General features: G+C 34.0%; 3 protein-coding genes across 7 annotated transcripts; all 3 read right to left on the reverse strand.

Annotated features, from left to right (window-relative positions):
- Window positions 1–230: 230 nt before the first annotated feature.
- On the reverse strand, window positions 231–1,442 carry LOC148205935 (uncharacterized). 2 transcript variants are annotated; one of them, XM_088112520.1, is made up of 2 exons: window positions 549–1,442; window positions 231–317 (listed from the first exon to the last, which is right to left on the reverse strand). In XM_088112520.1, exons 1-2 carry the CDS (start codon window positions 1,413–1,415, stop codon window positions 264–266), a joined length of 921 nt encoding a protein of 306 aa, XP_087968646.1. In that variant the 5' UTR covers window positions 1,416–1,442; the 3' UTR covers window positions 231–263. The 2 variants fall into 2 exon arrangements, with proteins under 2 accessions (XP_087968646.1, XP_087968654.1); XM_088112528.1 differs by having other exon boundaries at window positions 268–317; window positions 521–1,431.
- Window positions 1,443–7,033: 5,591 nt separating this feature from the next.
- Window positions 7,034–10,215, reverse strand: LOC148205936 (uncharacterized). Of its 4 annotated transcripts, none has more exons than XM_088103948.1 (2): window positions 7,999–10,215; window positions 7,034–7,467 (listed from the first exon to the last, which is right to left on the reverse strand). In XM_088103948.1, exons 1-2 carry the CDS (start codon window positions 9,433–9,435, stop codon window positions 7,054–7,056), a joined length of 1,851 nt encoding a protein of 616 aa, XP_087960074.1. In that variant the 5' UTR covers window positions 9,436–10,215; the 3' UTR covers window positions 7,034–7,053. The 4 variants fall into 4 exon arrangements, with proteins under 4 accessions (XP_087960074.1, XP_087960073.1, XP_087960072.1 ...); XM_088103947.1 differs by having other exon boundaries at window positions 7,699–10,096; XM_088103949.1 differs by having other exon boundaries at window positions 7,299–7,467; window positions 7,671–10,170.
- A 7,252-nt stretch (window positions 10,216–17,467) lies between these two features.
- On the reverse strand, window positions 17,468–20,749 carry LOC124838320 (pentatricopeptide (PPR) repeat protein). Its single transcript, XM_047313889.2, has 2 exons — window positions 18,688–20,749; window positions 17,468–18,387 (listed from the first exon to the last, which is right to left on the reverse strand). Exon 1 carries the CDS (start codon window positions 20,661–20,663, stop codon window positions 18,741–18,743), a length of 1,923 nt encoding a protein of 640 aa, XP_047169845.2. The 5' UTR covers window positions 20,664–20,749; the 3' UTR covers window positions 17,468–18,387; window positions 18,688–18,740.
- Window positions 20,750–25,978: the final 5,229 nt, after the last annotated feature.

Raw genomic sequence — 25,978 nt, forward strand, 5'->3', positions numbered from 1 at the left:
AAACTACTATAAAAACCTGTAACTACTATTTAAAAGAAGGGAAAAGAAAGAGCTTATTGGATTTTCTCCATTGTGCTCAGCTCCTTTGTGTATTGTCTCCATGGCTGCATTGAAGTTCTCCTGCTTAGGCATTTGTTGCAGTAACTGCAGTTCTCCATTCAAATTTTTCAATTGCTTCTGCACGTTCAAGACTCCTTTAGCAATATTGACACCATCTATTGCCTCCACCAGGGTTGCCTTTGTCTCTGCAGCTTCCTCTTTGTTTAATCTGCAATGCCATCACTGAATTCGAAGTCAGCATGTGTCTCCATCATAACCTGTGTATTTACATTACAGTCATTCAGCAGGTTCTCAAACAGGTTATCAGAAAACAATGACTTAAATTCAGAGCACCTATCAGTAGGTATCTTTACATTATGCACAACAGAAATTTCATCAAGCAATTTAAAATGCTTAGAAGTATCAGGCACATCAGGTAAAGCATGCAAGACATGAAAACGAGTGTGCATTTCAGCTATACCAGTAGAAGGATTAAAGTCAGATTCAACCTGGACTGGTTCCTCAAAAATGACCTCACTAGCATCTATCAAATCAGCAGCTAAATGAACACCTACTGTGAAGCTATCATCAACTGGAATAATGTCAAAACCAGTGCATAACTCTGAAACAGCATAAGGCATGTCAATATTTTCAATGGAAAAGGCTGAATCTAAAATATGAGTGTGTGCAGGCATAACAGGAACATAATCTAGAGTAGGTTCTATGGGTTCAACTTTAAACAGATCCAAAGCATTAAATTCATATTGAACCTTAGAGAACTCTATGGGAATGCTAAGTTCAGAATAAACCTGTGTTCTCTGATCACTAGCTACCTCATCAGGGTCATTTCCATCCAGCTTGAACATAATGATCTCTTCCTTGGCACCTGCAAAATAGTTAGAAGCAGAACATATGGCAGAACTGATTTCTTCACAAATTTCACAACCACCCCCAAGGCATGTACAACCAGTGAGTTTTTCATTACTCAGTTCTAAAGAGTTTAAGAACCCAGCAAACTCAAGTTCAAGTTCTAATCCTAAATCAGCACAAGCATTTTCAAAATCAACCATATCAACTTTCACATCATCAAAAACTACATATCTATCATCATGAGCATCTGATTCATCATCAAGAAGTGCATTTAAATCTGTGCAATCATAAAAAGCAGTAGATGCAGGTATATGAACTCTATCAATGGAAAATGCTAATTTTATGATATTAGAATGATCAAAGCAAGGACTAAAATCAACAACTTCTACAGGCACATCATGCATATGATCAAACACATTGAAATCATTTTCAGGCTCACACACATCAGCATCAAAATCCATTTCATAGTACTGAAGCACCAAAACATGGTCAGCAGCTTCCCTCATTTTTTCAAATACTCTTTGGACTTTCTGAAATCAGTTTGTACTTCCACAGCAGATTCAACTTTTAAATCAGCAGTACAATCAATTTCCTTGAAACAAGAATGAGGTTCATACTATCACCATCATAATACACATTTTCACTTAATTGAGCACTAGCAGTGGTAAAATCAGATATAGGAACAACAACAAAACTATTACAATCATGAATCACAGCCAACTCCCTAAAACCATCAACTAGCTTTTCAAAATGATCACAGTGTAATTATGGTCATAAGGTTCACATACACATTCAGAAAATCAACAGATGCACTCATACAATCATCACTCATCAGAGAATTGGAATTATCATCATCAAATTTAAAGTAGAATGTGAATCAATGAAAGAAGGATTAGAGTATACAGTTACAGAGGTGGTTGGACACTTAATCACTTGAAACTCTGCGGCAGCAGCTACCATCAGTGGTGCTTCATTGGTTGCTGCCTCTTTCTCTTTCAACTCTCCCAGTCAACTTGTTGACTACAGCTACTAACTCTGCCACTTGATTGGTTAGTCCTTGAAGTCCATATGCTGGAATCCCCTGCTGCCACTGATCACAGAATTGTGGCTGCCATGGTTGTTCTGAATGAATTTCCTCCTCTTTGGTGCAACACACACTGGTCCCAATAGAATGTGGCAACTCTTGTTGCACATGCCAGGGTGACTGCTCTCCATAAGGTTGAAAATAGGATGGTGGTTGTTGCTGGAAAGCTTGATTAATTGGCTGCATAAAAACCTCAGGAATAGGCTCAATAACATGTCAAATCTTGGTGGTTGAGCATTATAAGGAAATGAGAAATTACATATGCAGAGGATGATCCATGCTTACCAATTGCTCACAAGATAAAACCATCAGACCAATAAAGCCTCTATCACAGAATTCAACAAAAGAATTGAAGAAAAGAAATCTATACAAGCTATATTCACAATTTCTACTCGCGAACAGATCCTAATATACAAAAATGAAAACAGAACAACAGATCCTAAATTAAAACAGAACAGATATGAACACAAAACAGAAATAAAATCAAGAACAAACAACAGACTAACCTAACCTCAAGACTTATCGCCGAGTCCCCGCAGCGGCGCCATTTGTTAAACTGCTTTTCGTCGCGCAAAAACAGAACAAACTCGGTTTCCCCACTAATGAAGCATAGGGTTAACCAAGGATCAATCCAAGGACTTGGCAAAATTAAGTTTTTTAATGTAGAATTAATTCCTATTTTATTTATTTACTAAAACTATCTAAAACTAGGTGGGGAAAATAAAATGAATAAAATGAAACTAAAAAGGAAAAAAAATCTAAAAATTTGTATAAAAGAAAATAAGAAAGAATTAAAACCTAAACTAAAGTAACGAAGAAATAACATCTAATTATATCCAAAACATCACCTATATACTAAAGCTGGAACAATCCAAAATGTATTTACAAATGTAAAAGCTAAGAGACCTAAATGCTAATTAACATGAGCTATATGAAATACTGAAATGACATAATTTGGACAGTGAAAAAAATGTATAATGAGTTGAAGAATTAACGTGAATTGAATCTAAATTTGAAAAGAAAATTTAAAACAAGTAATACCTAAAATGAAGAACAATTGAGTAAGAAAAACCTAACTAAGGAGCATAACATAATCATCAAAAAAAATATCAAAAGTAAAACTGAGAATCTAAAACAGAAATAAAGAAAAACTAAATTCTAGAATGAAGAAATCAAAATTCTAATCAAGAAAGAAATTAAAACCTGAAATCATAACAGTGTTGGAAAGAATCAATTGTAAATGGCATAAAATGAAAGAGAAGACAAGGAAATTGAGACTAAACTAAATTTTATTGCAATTGAAACAAAATTATCAAAACACGATACTAGAGAACACTGAGAAATGATCCACGGTTTGTCACTCCGTGGAACTCCTCTGCACAATCCAGTAGCCAGTAGAAATCTATTCTATGAAAGCAATGAAAACCTATCTCTACGCAAAAGCGAAATCAAAGCGGAAATGGAAATTTTATTAACCGTAAAATGAAAACTACAAGAAATTGATACCGTAAAAACAACACTGAGACGCTCACGGGCTGTCACCACCGTAAGTCTCGATCAGAAGTTCAAGAATCTGAATCTAATCTACGCAAAAACGCAAGAAACCCTAACTCTAGAACGGAGAACTGTAAACTGAAAAGGTCTAAAAGTGTATCAAGAAGTGTCCTCTGTATATGGTGAAAGCCCCTTTTTATAGGGTCAAAAAAAAAAACTAAAAGAGAAAAGAGAGAGGAGAAAAGTACAGAAAGAAACTTCATTTTGACGCTTCCAGCTTCTAATCGGACGACCACCTTTCTTTATCTACTTTGATCACCAGCCCTCTGATCATCTTCAACCTTTTCACCGATTCAGCTCCTCTTCCGGTCATATGCCAGTTAGCTCCGGTCAGCTCCCTTTGCTCGTCGGTCAGCTTGTCTGGGCAGGTTAGTGACGCGCTCCTCTCTTCAGCTCTCTGCCCTCACTCAAGGGTTTCCTCCAAATGAAAGTGCTAGAGGGAATTCTTTTCTCCCAATTGAGTGTCGAGGATTGGACCCCAAAAACTGCAGGTGCTCAAAACTCACCGTTTCACTAAAGTGCTGCCCAAGTCCAGGTAATTTCACCAACAATCCAATTTAGCATAACAGCAAGCCCAATTCAGCGACCCAACTCTTCTGATCCAATCATCTCCAAGCACCAGCCCCTCTCTGCAAAAAAAAAAAAAAAAAAAAAAAAAAAAAAAAAAAAACAGTACCAAATTAAAGAAAAAAATCTAAAAAATTAAAAAGAAAGACTTTTATTAAAGATTTTGTAAAAAAAAATTATTATTTTCCTACTAATTAACAAAAGCTAAAAATTACATCTAAAAACCTATTTTTAACTAAAATTTTATAAAACTAAAGAATTAAGAAAAAAACATAAAACTAATCTAATTTTAAGAAATTAAAAACTAAAGGAATCTAAGAAATGATTTTTAACCACGAAAAATGTGTAAATCTAGAGTGTTATCACACCCCCACACTTAGACAACTGCCCTCCTGGGCAGGGACAACTAAAAAGAAAAAGCAAAAGCAAAAGACTTCATCTACAAAGAAAAGATTAAAGACACACATCAAGGAACACTAGACTCTTATCACAGCAACTCAACTCTGCTAATTCACATACCATCCAGCTATTTTCTCTAATCAAAACTGCACAAACATAATCATCAACTCTAAATCTAAGTTTCAGTAACTCTAACAAGTAAATAACAATTAAATTCAACCCAAAACAAGCATAAAATTACAATTCAGAGAAGTAGCAATCCAAGTTCAACCTCACAGGATAAAGTGTTTCTCTCAAATCACTCAAGTGTTTAGGTCAGCCTGTGTTTCACTCCACATAACATGATAGACCGCAGTTCACAACTTTGGAAAAATTCTAATTGACACTGCTTGAATCAAGATAACTCTAGATCACTAGGACTTTCATGGCTTGTAATGTAATGGAAAATGGGAAGGCTAGATGCATGGGAATCAAAAGCAGAAACTGGAATGGATAAGAGAAATTTGAAAGAGAGGACAACTAGAACTCACTGCAGGTATTGCATTCTTTTCTTGGCCAGAATCTTTTTTTTTTTTTTTTTTCAGGTCTTTTTCTCAATCAATTTTCTCTTTTTCTCTTTTCCAGACCTTTTTCTTCTCTTTTTCAGATCAGATTTTTCTCTTTTTAGAGCTCTTTTTCTTTTTTTTTTTCTTCTCAACTTCACCTCTGGCCTCACTCTTTTTCTGCTTTCTAAGTTCTAAATTCTCCCTACTTCTCACAAATCTCTCAAGGTTTTATGTGTATGATTGGGGGAAAGGTTTGTAATGGATGGAAAACAAAGAAAAGGCTAAGGCTCAAATGAGGGTACAATGGAAAGAAATGTGAATGGGAAGAAGAAAGAAGGCCTAGATCATCTCTAAAGTTCTACCAAGATCAAGCACACTCAAAGAGAATTAATACAAAATCAGAACTATGGCTACTATACATGCATGCATTCACACTAGAAAGAAAAAAATTGGCCCAAAACTCTCCAGGGTTAAAGATTTGTCAAAAATGGAATTGCTACTCTCTATCATGCAAAACCTGCTTATTTAAAGTGAACTAACTGCAAAAACTACTGCTAGAGCTACATCTACTTAAATCTAGAGCTAAAGACACTATTGGCAATCTCTCTTAAAGAAATAAAGCTAAGAAGTCAAGTAAGGTAGCAAAAAGTTAAGTAAAATGTGAAATAGAATCTAGAAATACCTGCACAACATTACCTAAAGCTATTTACAACCTAGACAAAGTAAAACTAAACAGAATGCAACCAGAAAGAATCTCAACTAAAGCTCTACAAAGTAAAACAGCAAAAGAGACATCTAAAGCAGAATGATATTAAGCTAACAAATCCAAATTACAAGTCTGGAAAGAAAACAGCAAAAGAAGAAGAAAGAACTCTAAACATAACCTAAACCAACTCCCATCTAAAACGCTTCTAGAACAGAAAGACAGTAAAAGGAAAAAACAATCAAAGAGTTAACTCTGAACCTAGCTAAACTATAACAGACTCGAATTTAAAAGAGAAATAAAAAAACTAAGAAAATCATAACAGTAACAATGAATGGAAGAGATCCTAGAAAATTACTGAAAACCAGAACAGGACTCAGAAATTAAAATCTCAGAACAGAACCTATAAGGTAAAATAAAACTGAAACAAATGCTAAAACAGAAATTAAAGAGTATCTAATTCGTGAAATAGAAGGCAAGAATATAAGCAGAGAAAGGAAATTCTAATATGAATTCTAATTACAGAAACTATAAGCAAAAATAAAGTCTAATCCTACAGCCTAAAACATATTCTAAAAGCATAAAAAAAACTAAGTATTGACAAACTAAATTCAGAAAATTTTACAAACAGTAGCAGAAAGAAAATAGAAACTAATTATGAAAAGAAAATCCTAATTGAAAACTTGAAACAGAGCATGAAACTAATCAAGAGGTTAAAACAGAACAAGTAACTACAAAGGAGGAGAAAATAATAGAAATAAGCAAAGAAAAAGGGACCTAAAAGAAGTTCTAAAACAGATTAAAAAACAGTAAAAGAACCTAAGCTAAACAACATAAACCAGAAAATGAATGAACTGTAAAAACCTAAAGAACTATTAACAACAAAGCTAAAAACTAGACTAAAACAGATCAGTAACAAAAATAGTATTTACAGACTAAAATAAGAATGTGAAACTACTCTAGGTATTTAAAACAAACCAGACCTAAACTAAGAGAAAAACAGTTCAGAAAAAAAATACCCCTATTTTATTACTAAAACAGATACTAAACACATCTATCAAAGTAAAAGCAAAAATTTTAACTACAACCCCTCACCCCCACACTTAAGAGGCACATTGCCCTCAATGTGTGAGTGAGTAAGGTTTTCTAATCAACAAAAACATACTCAAATCAAACAACAACAAATATGTACAAGAATAGAAACTGAAAAACACAAAAAGAACAACAACTGAACAAGAATAGAAACAAGACTTAAAAGTAAAACTATAAAACTAAAGAGGAAAAGAACTTATTCAGATTGGCCACAAATCAAAGTTAATTCGTTTTATTTTTATGAAAAACAACATATTATCTATCCTACTATTTATTATGCTACTTAAAGCTATGTAAACTACTATAAAAGACCTGTAACTACTATTTAAAAGAAGGGAAAAGAAAGAGCTTATTGGATTTTCTCCATTGTGCTCAGCTCCTTTGTGTATTGTCTCCATGGCTGCATTGAAGTTCTCCTGCTTAGGCATTTGTTGCAGTAACTGCAGTTCTCCATTCAAATTTTTCAATTGCTTCTGCACGTTCAAGACTCCTTTAGCAATATTGACACCATCTATTGCCTCCACCAGGGTTGCCTTTGTCTCTGCAGCTTCCTCTTTGTTTAATTCTGCAATGCCATCACTGAATTCGAAGTCAGCATGTGTCTCCATCATAACCTGTGTATTTACATTACAGTCATTCAGCAGGTTCTCAAACAAGTTATCAGAAAACAATGACTTAAATTCAGAGCACCTATCAGTAGGTATCTTTACATTATGCACAACAGAAATTTCATCAAGCAATTTAAAATGCTTAGAAGTATCAGGCACATCAGGTAAAGCATGCAAGACATGAAAACGAGTGTGCATTTCAGCTATACCAGTAGAAGGATTAAAGTCAGATTCAACCTGGACTGGTTCCTCAAAAATGACCTCACTAGCATCTATCAAATCAGCAGCTAAATGAACACCTACTGTGAAGCTATCATCAACTGGAATAATGTCAAAACCAGTGCATAACTCTGAAACAGCATAAGGCATGTCAATATTTTCAATGGAAAAGGCTGAATCTAAAATATAAGTGTGTGCAGGCATAACAGGAACATAATCTAGAGTAGGTTCTATGGGTTCAACTTTAAACAGATCCAAAGCATTAAATTCATATTGAACCTTAGAGAACTCTATGGGAATGCTAAGTTCAGAATAAACCTGTGTTCTCTGATCACTAGCTACCTCATCAGGGTCATTTCCATCCAGCTTGAACATAATGATCTCTTCCTTGGCACCTGCAAAATAGTTAGAAGCAGAACATATGGCAGAACTGATTTCTTCACAAATTTCACAACCACCCCCAAGGCATGTACAACCAGTGAGTTTTTCATTACTCAGTTCTAAAGAGTTTAAGAACCCAGCAAACTCAAGTTCAAGTTCTAATCCTAAATCAGCACAAGCATTTTCAAAATCAACCATATCAACTTTCACATCATCAAAAACTACATATCTATCATCATGAGCATCTGATTCATCATCAAGAAGTGCATTTAAATCTGTGCAATCATAAAAAACAGTAGATGCAGGTATATGAACTCTATCAATGGAAAATGCTAATTTTATGATATTAGAATGATCAAAGCAAGGACTAAAATCAACAACTTCTACAGGCACATCATGCATATGATCAAACACATTGAAATCATTTTCAGGCTCACACACATCAGCATCAAAATCCATTTCATAGTACTGAAGCACCAAAACATGGTCAGCAGCTTCCCTCATTTTTTTCAAATACTCTTTGGACTTTCTGAAATCAGTTTGTACTTCCAGTTCAGCAGATTCAACTTTTAAATCAGCAGTACAATCAATTTCATTGAAACAAGAATGAGGTTCAGTACTATCACCATCATAATACACATTTTCACTTAATCGAGCACTAGCAGTGGTAAAATCAGATATAGGAACAACAACAAAACTATTACAATCATGAATCACAGCCAACTCCCTAAAACCATCAACTAGCTTTTCAAAATCATCACCAGTGTAATTATGATCATAAGGTTCACAAACAGATTCAGAAAAATCATCAGATGCATTCATACAATCATCACTCATCAGAGAATTGGAATTATCATCATCAAAATTTAAAGTAGAATGTGAATCAATGAAAGAAGGATTAGAGTATACAGTTACAGAGGTGGTTGGACACTTAATCACTTGAAACTCTGCGGCAGCAGCTACCATCAGTGGTGCTTCATTGGTTGCTGCCTCTTTCTCCTTTTCAACTCTCCCAGTCAACTTGTTGACTACAGCTACTAACTCTGCCACTTGATTGGTTAGTCCTTGAAGTCCATATGCTGGAATCCCCTGCTGCCACTGATCACAGAATTGTGGCTGCCATGGTTGTTCTGAATGAATTTCCTCCTGCTTTGGTGCAACACACTGGTCCCAATATGAATGTGGCAACTCTTGTTGCACATGCCAGGGTGACTGCTCTCCATAAGGTTGAAAATAGGATGGTGGTTGTTGCTGGAAAGCTTGATTAATTGGCTGCATAAAAACCTCAGGAATAGGCTCATAAAACATGTCAAATCTTGGTGGTTGAGCATTATAAGGAAATGAGAAATTACCATATGCAGAGGAGTGATCCATGCTTACCAATTGCTCACAAGATAAAAACCAATCAGACCAATAAAGCCTCTATCACAGAATTCAACAAAAGAATTGAAAGAAAAGAAAATCTATACAAGCTATATTCACAATTTCTACTCTGCAGAACAGATCCTAATATACAAAAATGAAAACAGAACAAACAGATCCTAAATTAAAAAGGAACAGATATGAACACAAAACAGAAATAAAATCAAGAAAACAAACCTAAACAAGACTAACCTAACACTCTAAGACTTAACTCGCCGAGTCCCCGGCAGCGGCGCCATTTGTTAAACTGCTTTTCGTCGCGCAAAAACAGAACAAACTCGGTTTCCCCACTAATGAAGCATAGAGTTAACCAAGGATCAATCCAAGGACTTGGCAAAATTAAGTTTTTTAATGTAGAATTAATTCCTATTTTATTTATTTACTAAAACTATCTAAAACTAGGTGGGGAAAATAAAATGAATAAAATGAAACTAAAAAGGAAAAAAAATCTAAAAATTTGTATAAAAGAAAATAAGAAAGAATTAAAACCTAAACTAAAGTAACGAAGAAATAACATCTAATTATATCCAAAACATCACCTATATACTAAAGCTGGAACAATCCAAAATGTATTTACAAATGTAAAAGCTAAGAGACCTAAATGCTAATTAACATGAGCTATATGAAATACTGAAATGACATAATTTGGACAGTGAAAAAAATGTATAATGAGTTGAAGAATTAACGTGAATTGAATCTAAATTTGAAAAGAAAATTTAAAACAAGTAATACCTAAAATGAAGAACAATTGAGTAAGAAAAACCTAACTAAGGAGCATAACAGAATCATCAAAAAAAAATATCAAAAGTAAAACTGAGAATCTAAAACAGAAATAAAGAAAAACTAAATTCTAGAATGAAGAAATCAAAATTCTAATCAAGAAAGAAATTAAAACCTGAAATCATAACAGTGTTGGAAAGAATCAATTGTAAATGGCATAAAATGAAAGAGAAGACAAGGAAATTGAGACTAAACTAAATTTTATTGCAATTGAAACAAAATTATCAAAACACGATACTAGAGAACACTGAGAAATGATCCACGGTTTGTCACTCCGTGGAACTCCTCTGCACAATCCAGTAGCCAGTAGAAATCTATTCTATGAAAGCAATGAAAACCTATCTCTACGCAAAAGCGAAATCAAAGCGGAAATGGAAATTTTATTAACCGTAAAATGAAAACTACAAGAAATTGATACCGTAAAAACAACACTGAGACGCTCACGGGCTGTCACCACCGTAAGTCTCGATCAGAAGTTCAAGAATCTGAATCTAATCTACGCAAAAACGCAAGAAACCCTAACTCTAGAACGGAGAACTGTAAACTGAAAAGGTCTAAAAGTGTATCAAGAAGTGTCCTCTGTATATGGTGAAAGCCCCTTTTTATAGGGTCAAAAAAAAAAACTAAAAGAGAAAAGAGAGAGGAGAAAAGTACAGAAAGAAACTTCATTTTGACGCTTCCAGCTTCTAATCGGACGACCACCTTTCTTTATCTACTTTGATCACCAGCCCTCTGATCATCTTCAACCTTTTCACCGATTCAGCTCCTCTTCCGGTCATATGCCAGTTAGCTCCGGTCAGCTCCCTTTGCTCGTCGGTCAGCTTGTCTGGGCAGGTTAGTGACGCGCTCCTCTCTTCAGCTCTCTGCCCTCACTCAAGGGTTTCCTCCAAATGAAAGTGCTAGAGGGAATTCTTTTCTCCCAATTGAGTGTCGAGGATTGGACCCCAAAAACTGCAGGTGCTCAAAACTCACCGTTTCACTAAAGTGCTGCCCAAGTCCAGGTAATTTCACCAACAATCCAATTTAGCATAACAGCAAGCCCAATTCAGCGACCCAACTCTTCTGATCCAATCATCTCCAAGCACCAGCCCCTCTCTGCAAAAAAAAAAAAAAAAAAAAAAAAAAAAAAAAAAAACAGTACCAAATTAAAGAAAAAAATCTAAAAAATTAAAAAGAAAGACTTTTATTAAAGATTTTGTAAAAAAAAATTATTATTTTCCTACTAATTAACAAAAGCTAAAAATTACATCTAAAAACCTATTTTTAACTAAAATTTTATAAAACTAAAGAATTAAGAAAAAAACATAAAACTAATCTAATTTTAAGAAATTAAAAACTAAAGGAATCTAAGAAATGATTTTTAACCACGAAAAATGTGTAAATCTAGAGTGTTATCACACCCCCACACTTAGACAACTGCCCTCCTGGGCAGGGACAACTAAAAAGAAAAAGCAAAAGCAAAAGACTTCATCTACAAAGAAAAGATTAAAGACACACATCAAGGAACACTAGACTCTTATCACAGCAACTCAACTCTGCTAATTCACATACCATCCAGCTATTTTCTCTAATCAAAACTGCACAAACATAATCATCAACTCTAAATCTAAGTTTCAGTAACTCTAACAAGTAAATAACAATTAAATTCAACCCAAAACAAGCATAAAATTACAATTCAGAGAAGTAGCAATCCAAGTTCAACCTCACAGGATAAAGTGTTTCTCTCAAATCACTCAAGTGTTTAGGTCAGCCTGTGTTTCACTCCACATAACATGATAGACCGCAGTTCACAACTTTGGAAAAATTCTAATTGACACTGCTTGAATCAAGATAACTCTAGATCACTAGGACTTTCATGGCTTGTAATGTAATGGAAAATGGGAAGGCTAGATGCATGGGAATCAAAAGCAGAAACTGGAATGGATAAGAGAAATTTGAAAGAGAGGACAACTAGAACTCACTGCAGGTATTGCATTCTTTTCTTTCCATGAACATTACAAGAAAGTTAAAGACCTATTGATTTAGAGAAGCCTTGAGTCAAGCACTGTCATTTAGAGTCTTTTCAAAGTTGTGAATGGTAGTTGGCATGACATGATTGAGTGAAACAGGATTGTCCCTAAACACTTGAGTGATTTGAGTGCATACACTACACCCTGTGAGGTTGAGACTGACTGCTACTTGTTCATATGTTTGCTTTGCTGAGATAGATTGGATTAAGCTGTTATAATGCTTGCTGAAATTGCTGAAGTTTGAATCTTAAGTTGAGAATTCTTTTGCTGCAGTTCTGATTGATGAAATAGCTAGAATTGGTTTGATTTTGCAGGTTTGAATAAGCTGAAATAGGATTTAGAAGTTTCTTGTTGTGTGTCTTTAGTTTTTTTTTGAACAAGTCTTTGCTTTTGCTTTTTCTTTTTAGTTTGTCCCTGCCCAGGAGGGAAGTTGTCTAAGTGTGGGGGTGTGATAACACTCTAGATTTACATATTTTTCTCTATTAAAAATCATTTCTTAGATTTCTTTAGTTTTTAATTTCTTAGAATTAGGCTAGTTTTATGTTTTTCTTTTAATACTTTAGAATTGTAAAATTTTAGTTAAAAATAGGTTTTTAGATGTAATTTTTAATCTTTGATAATAATTAGGAAATTAGTATGTTTTTGAAATTCTTTTAATAAAAATGTTTGGTTTTAATTAGGTTTTAATCTCATAATATTTTTTTTCTAACTCTTTTATTATTTTAGGATCTGGTTTGGGCTTGAACAGCCAGCAGAAACACTGGGCTCTGATCCATCTTTGGGCTATTTTGTGGCTGAATCTATTGAACAGCAGGGAGCAACAATTGGGCCAATTCTCCTTTAATGAAACGTTGCGTTTCAGAGGCTGTCATTGGGGGTCTCAGATTTGCAAATCATTTTGGCAAAATGAAGAAGTCTTCGTGCATTTGAGTAAAAGAAAAGAACCTTCGAGCTAAGCTAGGGCTCCCATGAGTGAAGAGAGTTGAAGAGAGGAGCACATTACCTGCCCGGAGAAGATGACTGGAGCTGACCAGTGAGAAAGAAGAGCTGACCGGAGCTGCCACGTGGAGAGCTCGAAGCGTCACAGCAAGGTTCTCCATCTCCCATTTTTCTTTCAAGGTTCTCCATCTCCCATTTTTCTTTTTCCCCTTTCCTTTTCCCTCTTTCGTTTTCTTTTGTTTTTCTGACCCTATAAAAAGGGCTTTCACCTTGTAAATAGGATACTTTACACACTTTGAGATACACTCTCTGTTCATAGTTCTAAGCTCTTTAGGTTAGGGTTCCTTTCCGCTTTCGTAGAAGTAGAGTTCTCGACTTTTGGATTTTGTTGAGACGATCGCGAGGGTGACAGGCCGCGAGAGTCTTGGTGATTTCCGGTAGTTTGTAAAATTTTCTTTTCATGATTAATAAAGTTGATTTTGTGTTCTTGTTCTGTTCTTGTTTATGTTTCGATTTTGTTCTTTGTTTTTGATTTCTGTACTTGTTATGTGTTGAGAAAATGATTTGGAGTCTGTAACTCTGCACTTCTATGGTTCCGTTTGGAATTAAATGTCTCCGTAGTGAGCATTCTTCATCGAGATGTCTTCTCAAGACAGAGAACAGTCCAATGCATAAAAATTGATTCAAATTTGTGTTTCTTGAATTTGTTTGTGAATTTTAGATTGATGAATAGGTTAATGAACCTTGATTGGAAAAATTAGTGGAAAGAGTCAATTTAAAGTTCTGAAATATGAACTAGAATACCCTGGATTGGGATTCACATTATCATGATGTCTTCTTGAGAACTCTAAGCAATCTTTTATTCATATCAATGTACATTCACCTATGAAATCAATTCTGTCTTTGCTTTCGATAGTGATAGTTGAAGTTCAGTTTGAGTTTTGATGTTCCAGTTGTTCACTTTGAGTATTTTAGAATTTATGACATGCTTTACTTCTGTTTCAGCCTTTACATTCTTGTTGATATGATGCTTTTCAATCTTGAGTTTTAAGTTCTTTTCAATTTGGTTTTATTTCTGATTTTTTTCCAGTTTTAGTATATAGGTTTTGTTTTGGATATAAATAGGTTTAATCTCTTCATTACTTTAGTTTAGGTTTTATTTCTTTATTTTCTTCCTTCTTTTATTTTAAAACAGATTATAGTTTCGCTTTTCCTAATTTTTTTATTTCTTTGTTTTCATTTTAAACGTCCCCACCTGTTTAGTAGTAGTTAGTAAGTAAATAATTAGTAAATAAATACAAGACTTAACTCTACATTTTAAAACTTAATTTTGTTGAGTCCTAGGATTGATTCTCTGGTTGTCCTATACTACATTAGTGGGGACCAGATTTTGTTCTGTTTTTGCGCGACGAAAAGCAGTTTAACAAATGGCGCCGTTGCCGGGAAAAAAAAAAAAAAACAGTACCAAATTAAAGAAAAAAATCTAAAAAATTAAAAAGAAAGACTTTTATTAAAGATTTTGTAAAAAAAAATTATTATTTTCCTACTAATTAAGAAAAGCTAAAAATTACATCTAAAAACCTATTTTTAACTAAAATTTTATAAAACTAAAGAATTAAGAAAAAAACATAAAACTAATCTAATTTTAAGAAATTAAAAACTAAAGGAATCTAAGAAATGATTTTTAACCACGAAAAATGTGTAAATCTAGAGTGTTATCATAGCAATTCTAGTCTTTTATTTTGGTTTAGTTTCGTAATCGGTGAACTTTAAGGGTAGAAGAATTTGTAGTGGTGAGCCATTATTCTACAAGCGTGAGCATTCGACTGAGTTAAGAGGTAAGGGAATCTTATATAATTTGATTAAGATTATTAGTTCTGAATGGTTGTATGTATGTTTGTTTATATGAGTGGATGATTTATAACTGAGGTAAACTGGGTTGATATAGGGTTTGATCTTCAATCTGCAGCTTTCTACGTAATCATGTGTTTGATACCGAGAGTCATTATTGACCGTTCGGTTTCCTTTGAGCATTCGGTCTGAACTGGGTTCTTCTTCTGTAGAGAATTTCAGTTAATGACCGATCGGTTTTGTATTATTATACATGTAAATAAGCATTCGGTCTACGTATAGTTTCTCATTTGTACTTCTTTAATCAGCTTAGTTAAGATATTCAATAATACCTAAATTCTTAAAGATTATATTTATCCTTTGTTGAAAATAAGTCATATGTATTTGTAATTAGAATATATTCCTTCATTGTATAATCTCAGTAGTGCTCGGTCATAAATCAAGAGCTCGGTCTCAGTAGTGCTCGGCTTCAAAATAAACGCTCGGTTCTACAATATATTCCGTAATATATCTGCATTGGTATTAAGAGCGTTCCGCCAAACTTCAAAGTGTTTGGCCCTAGTTTGTAGTGTTCGATTTAAACTCTTAGGTCTCTGATAAAAACTTTCCTTATCTTTAGTCAGGTTTAATTATATGTATTTTATAGTATTCCAAACATTTTTTAAGTTTTGTGTAGTTATCCAGTAATCTTTCCTTATTATTATTATAAGTGTTAGGCTTATGATGAGTCTTATCTCCTATGGACCGTTCGGTCCTATTCCGTAGATAAGTGAAAGACCGCTCGATCTTACACTAAGTGTTCGATTAGATTAGTTTAAGAGGTATTCTCTCGTTCGGACTTGCTTCTAAGATGGGATATTATTTTCTTGGATTGGTATGACTATGTTGATGATTAATTATGATGATATTTATTTAAAGATATGATGGAAGAGGAATGTAATGTGAAGTATGATGGTATTTAAAATATCATATGAATGGAATAATATGGATATGAAAGAGTATTCCAAGGAGGAATATCTCAGGAATTGTTATGGAATGGTAAAGTATGAATGTGGTCATGCTAAGGTGGCATTTATCCTGATATTCTATGATTACTCATTCTCAAGTAGAGAGGAGTAAATCATGTGTAAGAATGACAGGAGGTCCTAGTCCATAAGGTTAAGATGGGCGAAGTATAACGGACTAACCTCGGGTGGCAGCTGTTGAGGGCATCTCAGCTACTACATCACCCGGGTGCACAAACGTCGTAGCTACACAGAATTCATACCGTCCGAACAGTCAGAGTATAGTGGTCGGTCGTTGCATGCATTGATGTAGGATTATGATTGGTTGTTGTTTGATTGAATCATGGAATTATATGTTTTATTGAATTAATTAAATTACATAAGCTTACCCTATTTCCTGTCTTGTCTGTATTGTTCGTTCGGTCGTCATTCCTATTGCAATGATCATCTTGTGGATGTGAGTAGAAGGGGAAGAGTGCTTGCTGGAAGAAGCCTTGGCAGAAGTGGAGGTTAAGGCTGAACCTTAAGACTGTTCGACAATTAGAGATTTTCATTTTGTATTACCGTTCGGTATAAGCGTAGTCTTGGGAACCCTTCGGTCTAGTTCTCTTTTTGTAAATTTTAAATTCTTAATATTTTTGTAAAACCGTTCGGCCATGAGTGTACCCCTTTACATACAAAACTGAAACTGTAATATTGTTAATATGTGAATATTCTATGATATGGTTTTATACTGTATTTTTGGGATGTTACACAAGGTTGCATGAATCAATCTTGATGTATCAATTCCTTATAAAATACTACTCAAAATATTTATAAAAATACGTGAGAAGTGAGTATTTTATAACTGAAACTTTGTAGACAAGAAATTCCTATAAAGAAATATCAAAATCACGTTATAAGAATATTAATTAGAAAATGAACACAAAAATAATTAATATCGAGATATTTTCAATCCTATATTTGTATATTATTTAGTTAGTTTAGTTTATCTTCTTCTTACTTCATACACTAATTTATGAATACTTCAAAAACATTTATAATATTTAATACAGGTTTACAATTGATAGAAATTAACCAATAATTTTTTCCATCCTCAACTCTAAGTAACTTTAGCAATACTTCAATTATTGTCATTGCAAAGATTAATGAACGTAAAATGATTTACTTTTCCATGCCTATTGATATTGGAAGACTCAGATGATTCTTCCAATGTATCATTTTTGGGTCCAATGGAATTCATAGGTATAGGAAGAAGCCTTGTCAAATAGGGATTTTTTCTTTCGACCATTTTTCGATTGTTAATACGATATATAAGGACCGCTACTACAAAGAGTACTATCGTGAAATATCAATTGCTTACTGAATATCTGAATTGCGTGAAAGTAGATACTCAATTTTAACATAAAGTTACCTCAAGTAAAATCGTGTCAATGTGACAACTTCAATTTGAATGAAAAAAAAAATAACCAAATGAGATTAACATCAAATAAAATTGTTTTAACATGGCATGACTTTGCCATTAACACCAAAGTCTTGCTTCTTCAACACGACTTCAGTTCTATTAAACCAAAGTCATGCTTTTAACACAACATCTTTTTTCTTTAAATTTGTCCATTCCAATAAAATTAGTGTCAAATTTCACTAGTAAATTTACCCTTTCTTATTCGATAGACAACGTTAATGTTCTGATTTCAAGTTTAACCAGATAATATCGTTAGTCAATTACTACATCCAAATATCTAATATTGGCTTATGGATAGGTGATATCCCAAATAGCTTTCCGTATTACCCATTTTTGGATAGCCTATCCAAAAACTATTACCTATATTTCTATCTTCCAAATTGATCATTTTGGAATATATTTCCAGATTTCTCTTTTTGGATCCCATACGAAACACTAATTTTGAAATGTCAATAAACTCATTCTGAATCAATGATGTAGAACATAAGAATAAGGGAAAAGGTTACCTCTCAGATGATGATCCACCAATGAAGGATGACAGCAGTTGCAATGGTGGAATGGAAGCTCCTTGGCAGCGGCGGAAGGCTCTTCGTGGACTAGAAGGTGTAGAGGATATGGAACTATGGAGTTGCACCACTATGTGAATGTTAGATGAGTAGGGATTTACTTAAGGGCGTTCTATTCATTTCACGCCCCCCCACCGGGTGCAAGAAGAAAGCCAGTTGTGAATTTTGGTTGATTAACGATCCATGACCCAAATAGACCAACGAAATTGCAACTTCCAAAGCCATGTGAACGTAACTCTTGATTCCCTCTGCTTTGACCACTGGTACATGCCATTTTGAGGGACTATTCACTAATATGAAATAACAATAGTACGATTAGTTGGCCAAATTTAATCATTTAGCTATCAATGCAGTTCAGGTAATTGCACATGATAACCAACAATAGCTAACATCAGAGGTTAGAAGCCATCACTAATCAATATCCTTTATTGAAATTTGACCATAAATAATCCCCTTTTAACTTTAAGTCTCACTTATGAATGTGGAAATTATTATATGAAAGCCTTAACTATAAGGTTGTGATGATATAAATGAAAATAAAATTGATAGACCAGTGCTGTAGAAACTAGCAAGAACTTAGTCCCTCTTACCTGAAAATTATGCAACATCATGAACAATCTGAAACGGAAATCAAGGGTAACTATTACCAATAATCTCCACAAGAGCATGTACCATTTTTGAAATGGTGAAACCTGCTAGAATCCCGCACAATAATTTCTACACTTTTTATCTCTGATATGTACTTGATGGCAACATGACAATCACTGCAAACCCGCAAGTTTTTCATCACTCTTATTGGCACTCCCACTGGGGTGCTCATTAAAGCGAAAGCAATTGCCAATTTCTCACTATGGTGCCTCAAGTTGTGTTCTTTTTCCTCATTGTCCATGTCATGCAAAACAGAGTTAGTATCAGGTACATAGCCCCGATTCTTCATTTCTGAAGTTAATTGTTCCAGATACTGATTAATTTCCACATGTTTTGGGTGGCATTGACCACCCATATGAAACTGGTGAACCTGATTCTTCACTTCTACCCAACTTACGCCTGGTTCTTTCTTCACCATCTTGTCTTTCATGGCTCTCCTTACCTCAAAAACATTTTGCCATCTCTTAGTTGAAGAATAAATGTTGGCAAGTAGAACATATGAAGCTGAATCTTGAGGATCGATCGTAAGAACTTCTGCAGCAACTCTTCTTCCAATTTCAGCATTCTTGTGGAGTTTACACGCAGATAATAATGTCTTCCATATTATTGCGTCTGCTTTTACAGGCATGGATCGTATCATGGCCTCTGCCTCCTCCAAACAGCCAGACCTGCCTAGTAGGTCAACCACACAAGTATAATGTTCTAGTCTAGCCTTGAGTCCATATTTTTTCACCATCACATCAAAGAAATCAAGTCCTTTGTCCTTCATTCCACAATGACTACAAGCATAAAGCAAGCTCAAGAAAGTGACCTCGTTTACTGGCAGATTTTCTTGTTCCATTTGATTGAAAAGTTTGATGGCTTCTTCTCCTTGACCATGAAACCCATAAGCAGCAATCATTGAACTCCCTAACACAACATCTCGCTCTTTGCATTCCAGAAAAGATTTGAACGACTCTTGGAAACATCCACATCTAGAGTACATACTAACCAATGAACTAACTACAGAAACTTCATAACTAACTCCTGCTTTAATTGCTTCAGCATGAATTTGCTTCCCTTGACCAAGGATAGCTAACTCCGAACACGAGCTGATCACACTCACAAAAGTAATCTTGTCAGGTCTAAAACCTGCCTTTTTCATCATACAGTATTGATCCAGAACTCCCTCAAAGGACCCTTTTTGAGCTTTTCCAGCCAGAAGTGTATTCCAAGCAACCAAATTGTAATCTGGCATCCAATTGATAACTCTCTCCCCATCGTCCATGCTTCTAGCTTTCATATACATATGAGCTAAAGAGCATCCAACAACCAAATTAAACTCAAACCCACATTTCATAACATAGGCATGAACCTGTTGGCCAGCAAACAAAGCTCCTAAATGAGCACATCCCCTGAGCACGCTACCCAAAGAGTACTTATCTGGCATTAACCCTAACTCATTCATTCTCGAAAAGAAGACTAAAGACTCCTCATTCATTTCAAACTTGGCCAAACCCGTTACCATCGCGTTCCACGTGGCAATATTTCTTTCAGGCATTGCATCAAACAGGTTCATAGCACTCTCGATGTCGTCCATTTCAAGATAGGCCTTGATCATGATGTTACATGACATGATGTTCCTCCTGGGCATTCGATCAAACAAAGCAACAGTGGCTCTAAGCTCCCCAAATTTTGAATAGAGGTTGAGGAGATGGTTGGAAATGAACTTGTCTGAGGAACAACCAGAAGTTAATATCAAAGAGTGAAGCTGCTTGCCCAAAGAAACAGACTTTAACCCAATGCACGCTTGGAGGAGGTTTGAGAACAAATGGGGTTCTGCCCATATCTCTGATACAAAGCTTTCAAAAGCTTCTCTTACGTGCCCTCTTGAACACAAGGTGGCAAATTGTTCTTTTGCCATCCGAAAAGTGGTCATTTTGCAAGTCGATTTGTGGAGAAGCCAGAGATTGCAATTTGGAAAAGTGGTGGGCGCAAACACACACACACACACGAAAGAAACTGTTACGAGAAAAAACCAAACTTTACCATGCATGAAACATGGGCTAAGGAATGTGTATATTGTTTAATTGTCTTCTTTAATGTTTCCCATTAACCATAACAATAAGAAAAGTAAACAATTTTCTTACAAACCGATATAACTAATTACTGATTGTAAATGGATGTATATCGATTGGTATGGAGATTACGTGCATGGAAATATACATGAATGTTATTCCATTTCTTCATGTTTTTTATAATATTTTATCTTCTAATTAGACCTAAAAATAATTAACTTTACAAACTTAGTTTTATAAAAGATTTTCGATTTTTAAAGTAGAATTAAAATGCAAAGTTCATGTATTATACAAATGGATTAAATGAAAAAATTAATAAAATTAAAATATCACGAAATGGGGAAAAAAAATGGTATTGTAATTTAAAATTAAAACTTAAAGATGATTTAGACAACAATAAATAATAAAGAGTTTGCATATAAGCAAGATTTTATTGAATATGAAATTTAAATGGAAGAGTAAAAGAATAAATTGTAATGGAAAATTTAAGAATTTGCATATGGAATAAAAGAGATTGGTCATATGAACAGATACATAATTACTTTTTTTTTTCATTCTCATCTTTTTTATTTTTTAAGTCTAACACTTAGTGATTATCACTATTAAAAAAGTTACATTCAAATCATATATAAATATTTTTCAACAATTATTTATTCTTATATTACTATTGGAAAAATATTTACTTGTGGCAATTTACAAAATACATGTCTTTCTAAAAATTTTAGACTCTATGTTCAAAATAACTTCTATATGGTACGAGAGATTTAAGTTTTGAACTTCTATCATAATGAATAACTTCCATCTTTATTGATAACTTTTATTTGAATATGTAATTTGTTAAATTCTTACTTAATGATAAAATATTTTCTTTGTTGATACATTTGATATTTTCAAATGTAATAACTCTACTTGTAACATCCCAAAATATATATAGTATAACTACATAATAGAATATTTACATGAATTGATATGATAAACGAGTTATTCACTTAGTATTAAAGTGTTAACAGTACAGTTATTCTAAAATAACTATAAAATTAAAACTTTAAGCAGGAACCTATTCAAACACAAAACTATGTATAAGACCGAACCGATAAACATGGCAAAACAGAAAAATAGGGTAAGCTAGTGTAATTTAATAATCATGTTAACATATAATTCAATAAACAAATAAAACACTCATACACATGCATAAAACATATACACACGTATTGACCGACCACTTTAATTAGACTGTTTGGACTAGTATGAATACGTAGCTTTGGTCGTCCGTGCACTCGTAGGTGTAGTAACTGGAAACCCATCAGCTGCCACACGAGGTTAGCCCGTTATACCTCACCTAAGGTCTTCCCCCTTAGACTAGGGCCTCCTGCTATTCTCACGACATGAATTACCCATCTCTACTTGAAACTTGGTAACCATTAGAATGTCAGGATGAACGCCGTGGATTTCACTATCCATATTCATACACTACTATTACATTGAAAACCAACCACCGAGACATTCCTCCTTGGAATTCTCTTTCATATTTACCTTTAGAAATCTCATACCACACTACAATATCAACATTATTTCTCATGCATAATACATTTAAACCACTGAAATAAACACTCACAATATAATATAACCATATCCCTTTTCAGACCAAAAGCTTCCTAGTAAGGTCAAACCGAACGGTAACGACTATCACCTATGAATATGACCGATTACTAATCACTTAGACAAAACTCTTATAACTTAGACCGAACACTTAGTACGAGACCAAACGGTCTTTCACTATCTAAAGGACAGGACCGAACGGTCCATACTAGGTAATATTGAAAAATGGTCGAGCACTATTACTGACCGACTACTAGAAGTGAGACCAAATACTATAACATTCTGATTCTATAGTAAGGCCAAGAACTAATATTAGACCAAACACCCCCAACGAAACCGAGTACCAATGTAGACCGAATTCTAAATGAAGACCGAGCCCCACTAAAAGACCAAGCTCTAGTGTAGGATCAGACGGTACAACAGTATGACCGAACGGTATACAAAAACGAATACCAGCACATAACCGAACGACCATTAACTGGTAAGGCCCATAAGAGGTCGAACATAGTTAAGACCGAATACCAATACTAATACTAGACCGAACACCTTTTTAAATTCAACTACCAATACAAGACCGATCGGTCATTAACTGAAGTTCCACATAAGCATAACTTAGTCAAGGCCAAACACAAGGAGAAGGTCGAATGGTCAACGAAGGACCCTCAACGAACTGCATAATTCTGCTGTAGAATGACTGCAGAATTATGATCAAGCTCAATCTTTACCAATTTCCTACATTTCTTCCCAACTTCTAATCCTCCCAAATTATATTTACAAACTTATACACTTCTCTAAGAACATCTAAACATTCCTCACATTAGTTAGAGAGTTTCATCTCAGATTTGAGAGTCAATTCTGCAGAATCATGAACTCAATGACCGAGAATCATATTTCTTACTTTTGGTAAAATTTTGAATGACTTAAGGATTCAAATAAGTCATACACAACTCACCCAGATTCCTCATACAGACCAAACTGACACCGAACACAAATTCTCTCTTTTTACTACCACACTTCCTCCCAATATCACTCGGCCACTAAACCAGAATTATGCAAAATCACATTCAACATGAATACATCACTTAAGAGTCTTCAATAACAATACCGAACACACAATCATTCAGTTTCACACACATGCAACACCATCAAACATCATTTTCATACATCATAAACCAAGAAATTAAATTAACTAGCTTCCCTTACTTCTTAGACCGAACCGAACTCTCAACCACTGCAGAATTCGCTCACCACTAGAAATTCCTAAGAACCTAAAATTCACCGATTGATAAGAATAGACCCACCAAAAGCCCAGATATATGATCAGAAATGGGAAGAGGAAGTTGAGGAACACATGCAACCAGAAACTTGACTTGCATGTGTCAAAAGTTTTGGAATCTCACAAGAGCTCAAGGAATCGAGACTTACCAGTACTAAACAAGACTTTGATCGGTGGAAAAGGATGATTTTGACTCCAAAATTACTTTAAGCTTGGTCTGATTGGAAATCAGATGAAAGAAGAGGAGAGATTTGTAGAGAGAAGGAGGAGAAAAGAGGAGATGAGAATTTTGGAGAGAGAGTGTGCATGCAGAGAATGGAACGAAATTTGAAACTTTCATTTATATACTACTAACAAAACCGAACGGTCCAATCCAGTGCATACACCTGTCTTTCTCCAATTTTCTTTATAAATTCTCGGTTCTTACACTACCTAATAGTTACATTATGATATTTATCTTTTATAAATATATATATATATATATATATATATATATATATATATATTAATTTTTTTATATATTACAATCCTCTTAAATAAAGTATTTTAAATAAACAACTAAGAAATTAGAAAGGAAACAATAATAAATATATAAATATACATATATCTCTTTTGCTCAACTCTAAAACATAAAATGTTATTGTATATTACATTATTATTGTAGTTGAAATTAATAAAGACACAAGAAAATGTAAGTTAGTGATTTATAAAACATTATATACTCATTTATCAACACAAATGTTAATTCAGAAGTATCATTCACAAATATCAAAATCAAATGCTTATAATTAAAAACTCACATGGTTCAATGTCCTAACAACTCATCTGACTTAATTTACTAATAATCCATCTGGCTCAATAAAAAAACATTTGGCTTACATTCATATTATAAACATTTGACTCTACTTTCAAAAAGACTAATATATTGAATAGACTCAAATATTCTACAATTTTCATATTACCTCTCGCTCACAGAAAGTCATATGTGTGTGCATAAATGTTAATTGAGAAGTATCATTCACAATTATCAAAATCAAATGCCTATAATTAAACATTCATCTGGTTCAATCTCGTAACAACTCATCTGGCTTAATTTACTAATAGTCCATCTGGCTCAATAAAAAAAACCATTTTGATCAATTAATTTTGAGTGTTGTAGTAGCTTAACTTGATGCTTTCCTCTTTGACAATATCTCTTAAAAAATGAAATATATCATCCATATGTTTACTCCTTCCATGAAATACTGGATTCCCAAACAACATAATGGTTGAACTGTTGTCACATAAAACTAGAGTACTTTTTTGTTCTTTGAATCCAAGAGTCTTCAATACTCTTTTAATCTAGATACATTGGCATGTACATGATGTAGCAGCTATGCACTCAGCTTTTGCGATAGACACTATTATCACTTGTTGTTTTTTAGAAGACCATGAAACTTCTCTAGACCTTAAAGAAAACACAAAATCATATGTGCTCTATCTATCATCTAAATCTCTAGCAAAATTATTATATATATAAGCAATAATATTTGTGTTTTCCCCTTTCTTGTAGAAAATATCAAGTTTAGTGGTGCCCCTTAAATATCTTAGTATTCTTTTGGATGAAGACCAGTGAGTTTCTGTTGGATTTTCCATGAATCTGCTGATTAAACTAACTTCACACATAAGATCAAGTCTGGTTGCAGTCAAGTACATGAAGCTTCCAACTACTTGTTTGAACAATGTAACATCTATTTGATTCCCTACATTATTTTATACAATTTTGTACCAAGAATAATTGGATTCTTGATTGCATTACAATCATTCATGTCAAACCGAGATAAAAAATCCTTAGCATATACTTTATCTTCTTCTCCCATCTTCATAAATCCAACAAGTTGTTGAACATATATTTCTTCTTTGAGCTCTCTATGAAGAAAAACACTCTTCACATCTAATTGGAAGATAATCCAACCATTTTGTGCAGCCATTGAGATGATTATGTGTGTGGTGTCAATTTTAGCCATCAATGCAAAAACATTAGTGTAGCCTACTTCATATTGTTGTGCATAAACCTTTGCTATCAACCTTGCTTTGAATTTGTGAATTTCTCCATTTTCCTTAAGCTTTGTCTTGAATATTCATTTTACTCCAATTGATTTTACCCCTTTAGGTAAATCTATCAACTCCCATGTATCATTCCTTTCTATTCACTCCATCTCTTTTACTATTGCATCTCTCTACTTCTTACTCTTAATAGCTTCTTTAAAAGTTATAGGGTTATAGGGTCATCAACAGCCACAAACATTGCATTTACTTCAT

The sequence above is a fragment of the Vigna umbellata genome, chromosome 1 (genome assembly GCF_029865625.1).
Source record: "Vigna umbellata cultivar VRB3 chromosome 1, Vumbellata_1.0, whole genome shotgun sequence".
In the NCBI taxonomy this organism is placed as follows: Eukaryota; Viridiplantae; Streptophyta; class Magnoliopsida; order Fabales; family Fabaceae; genus Vigna; species Vigna umbellata.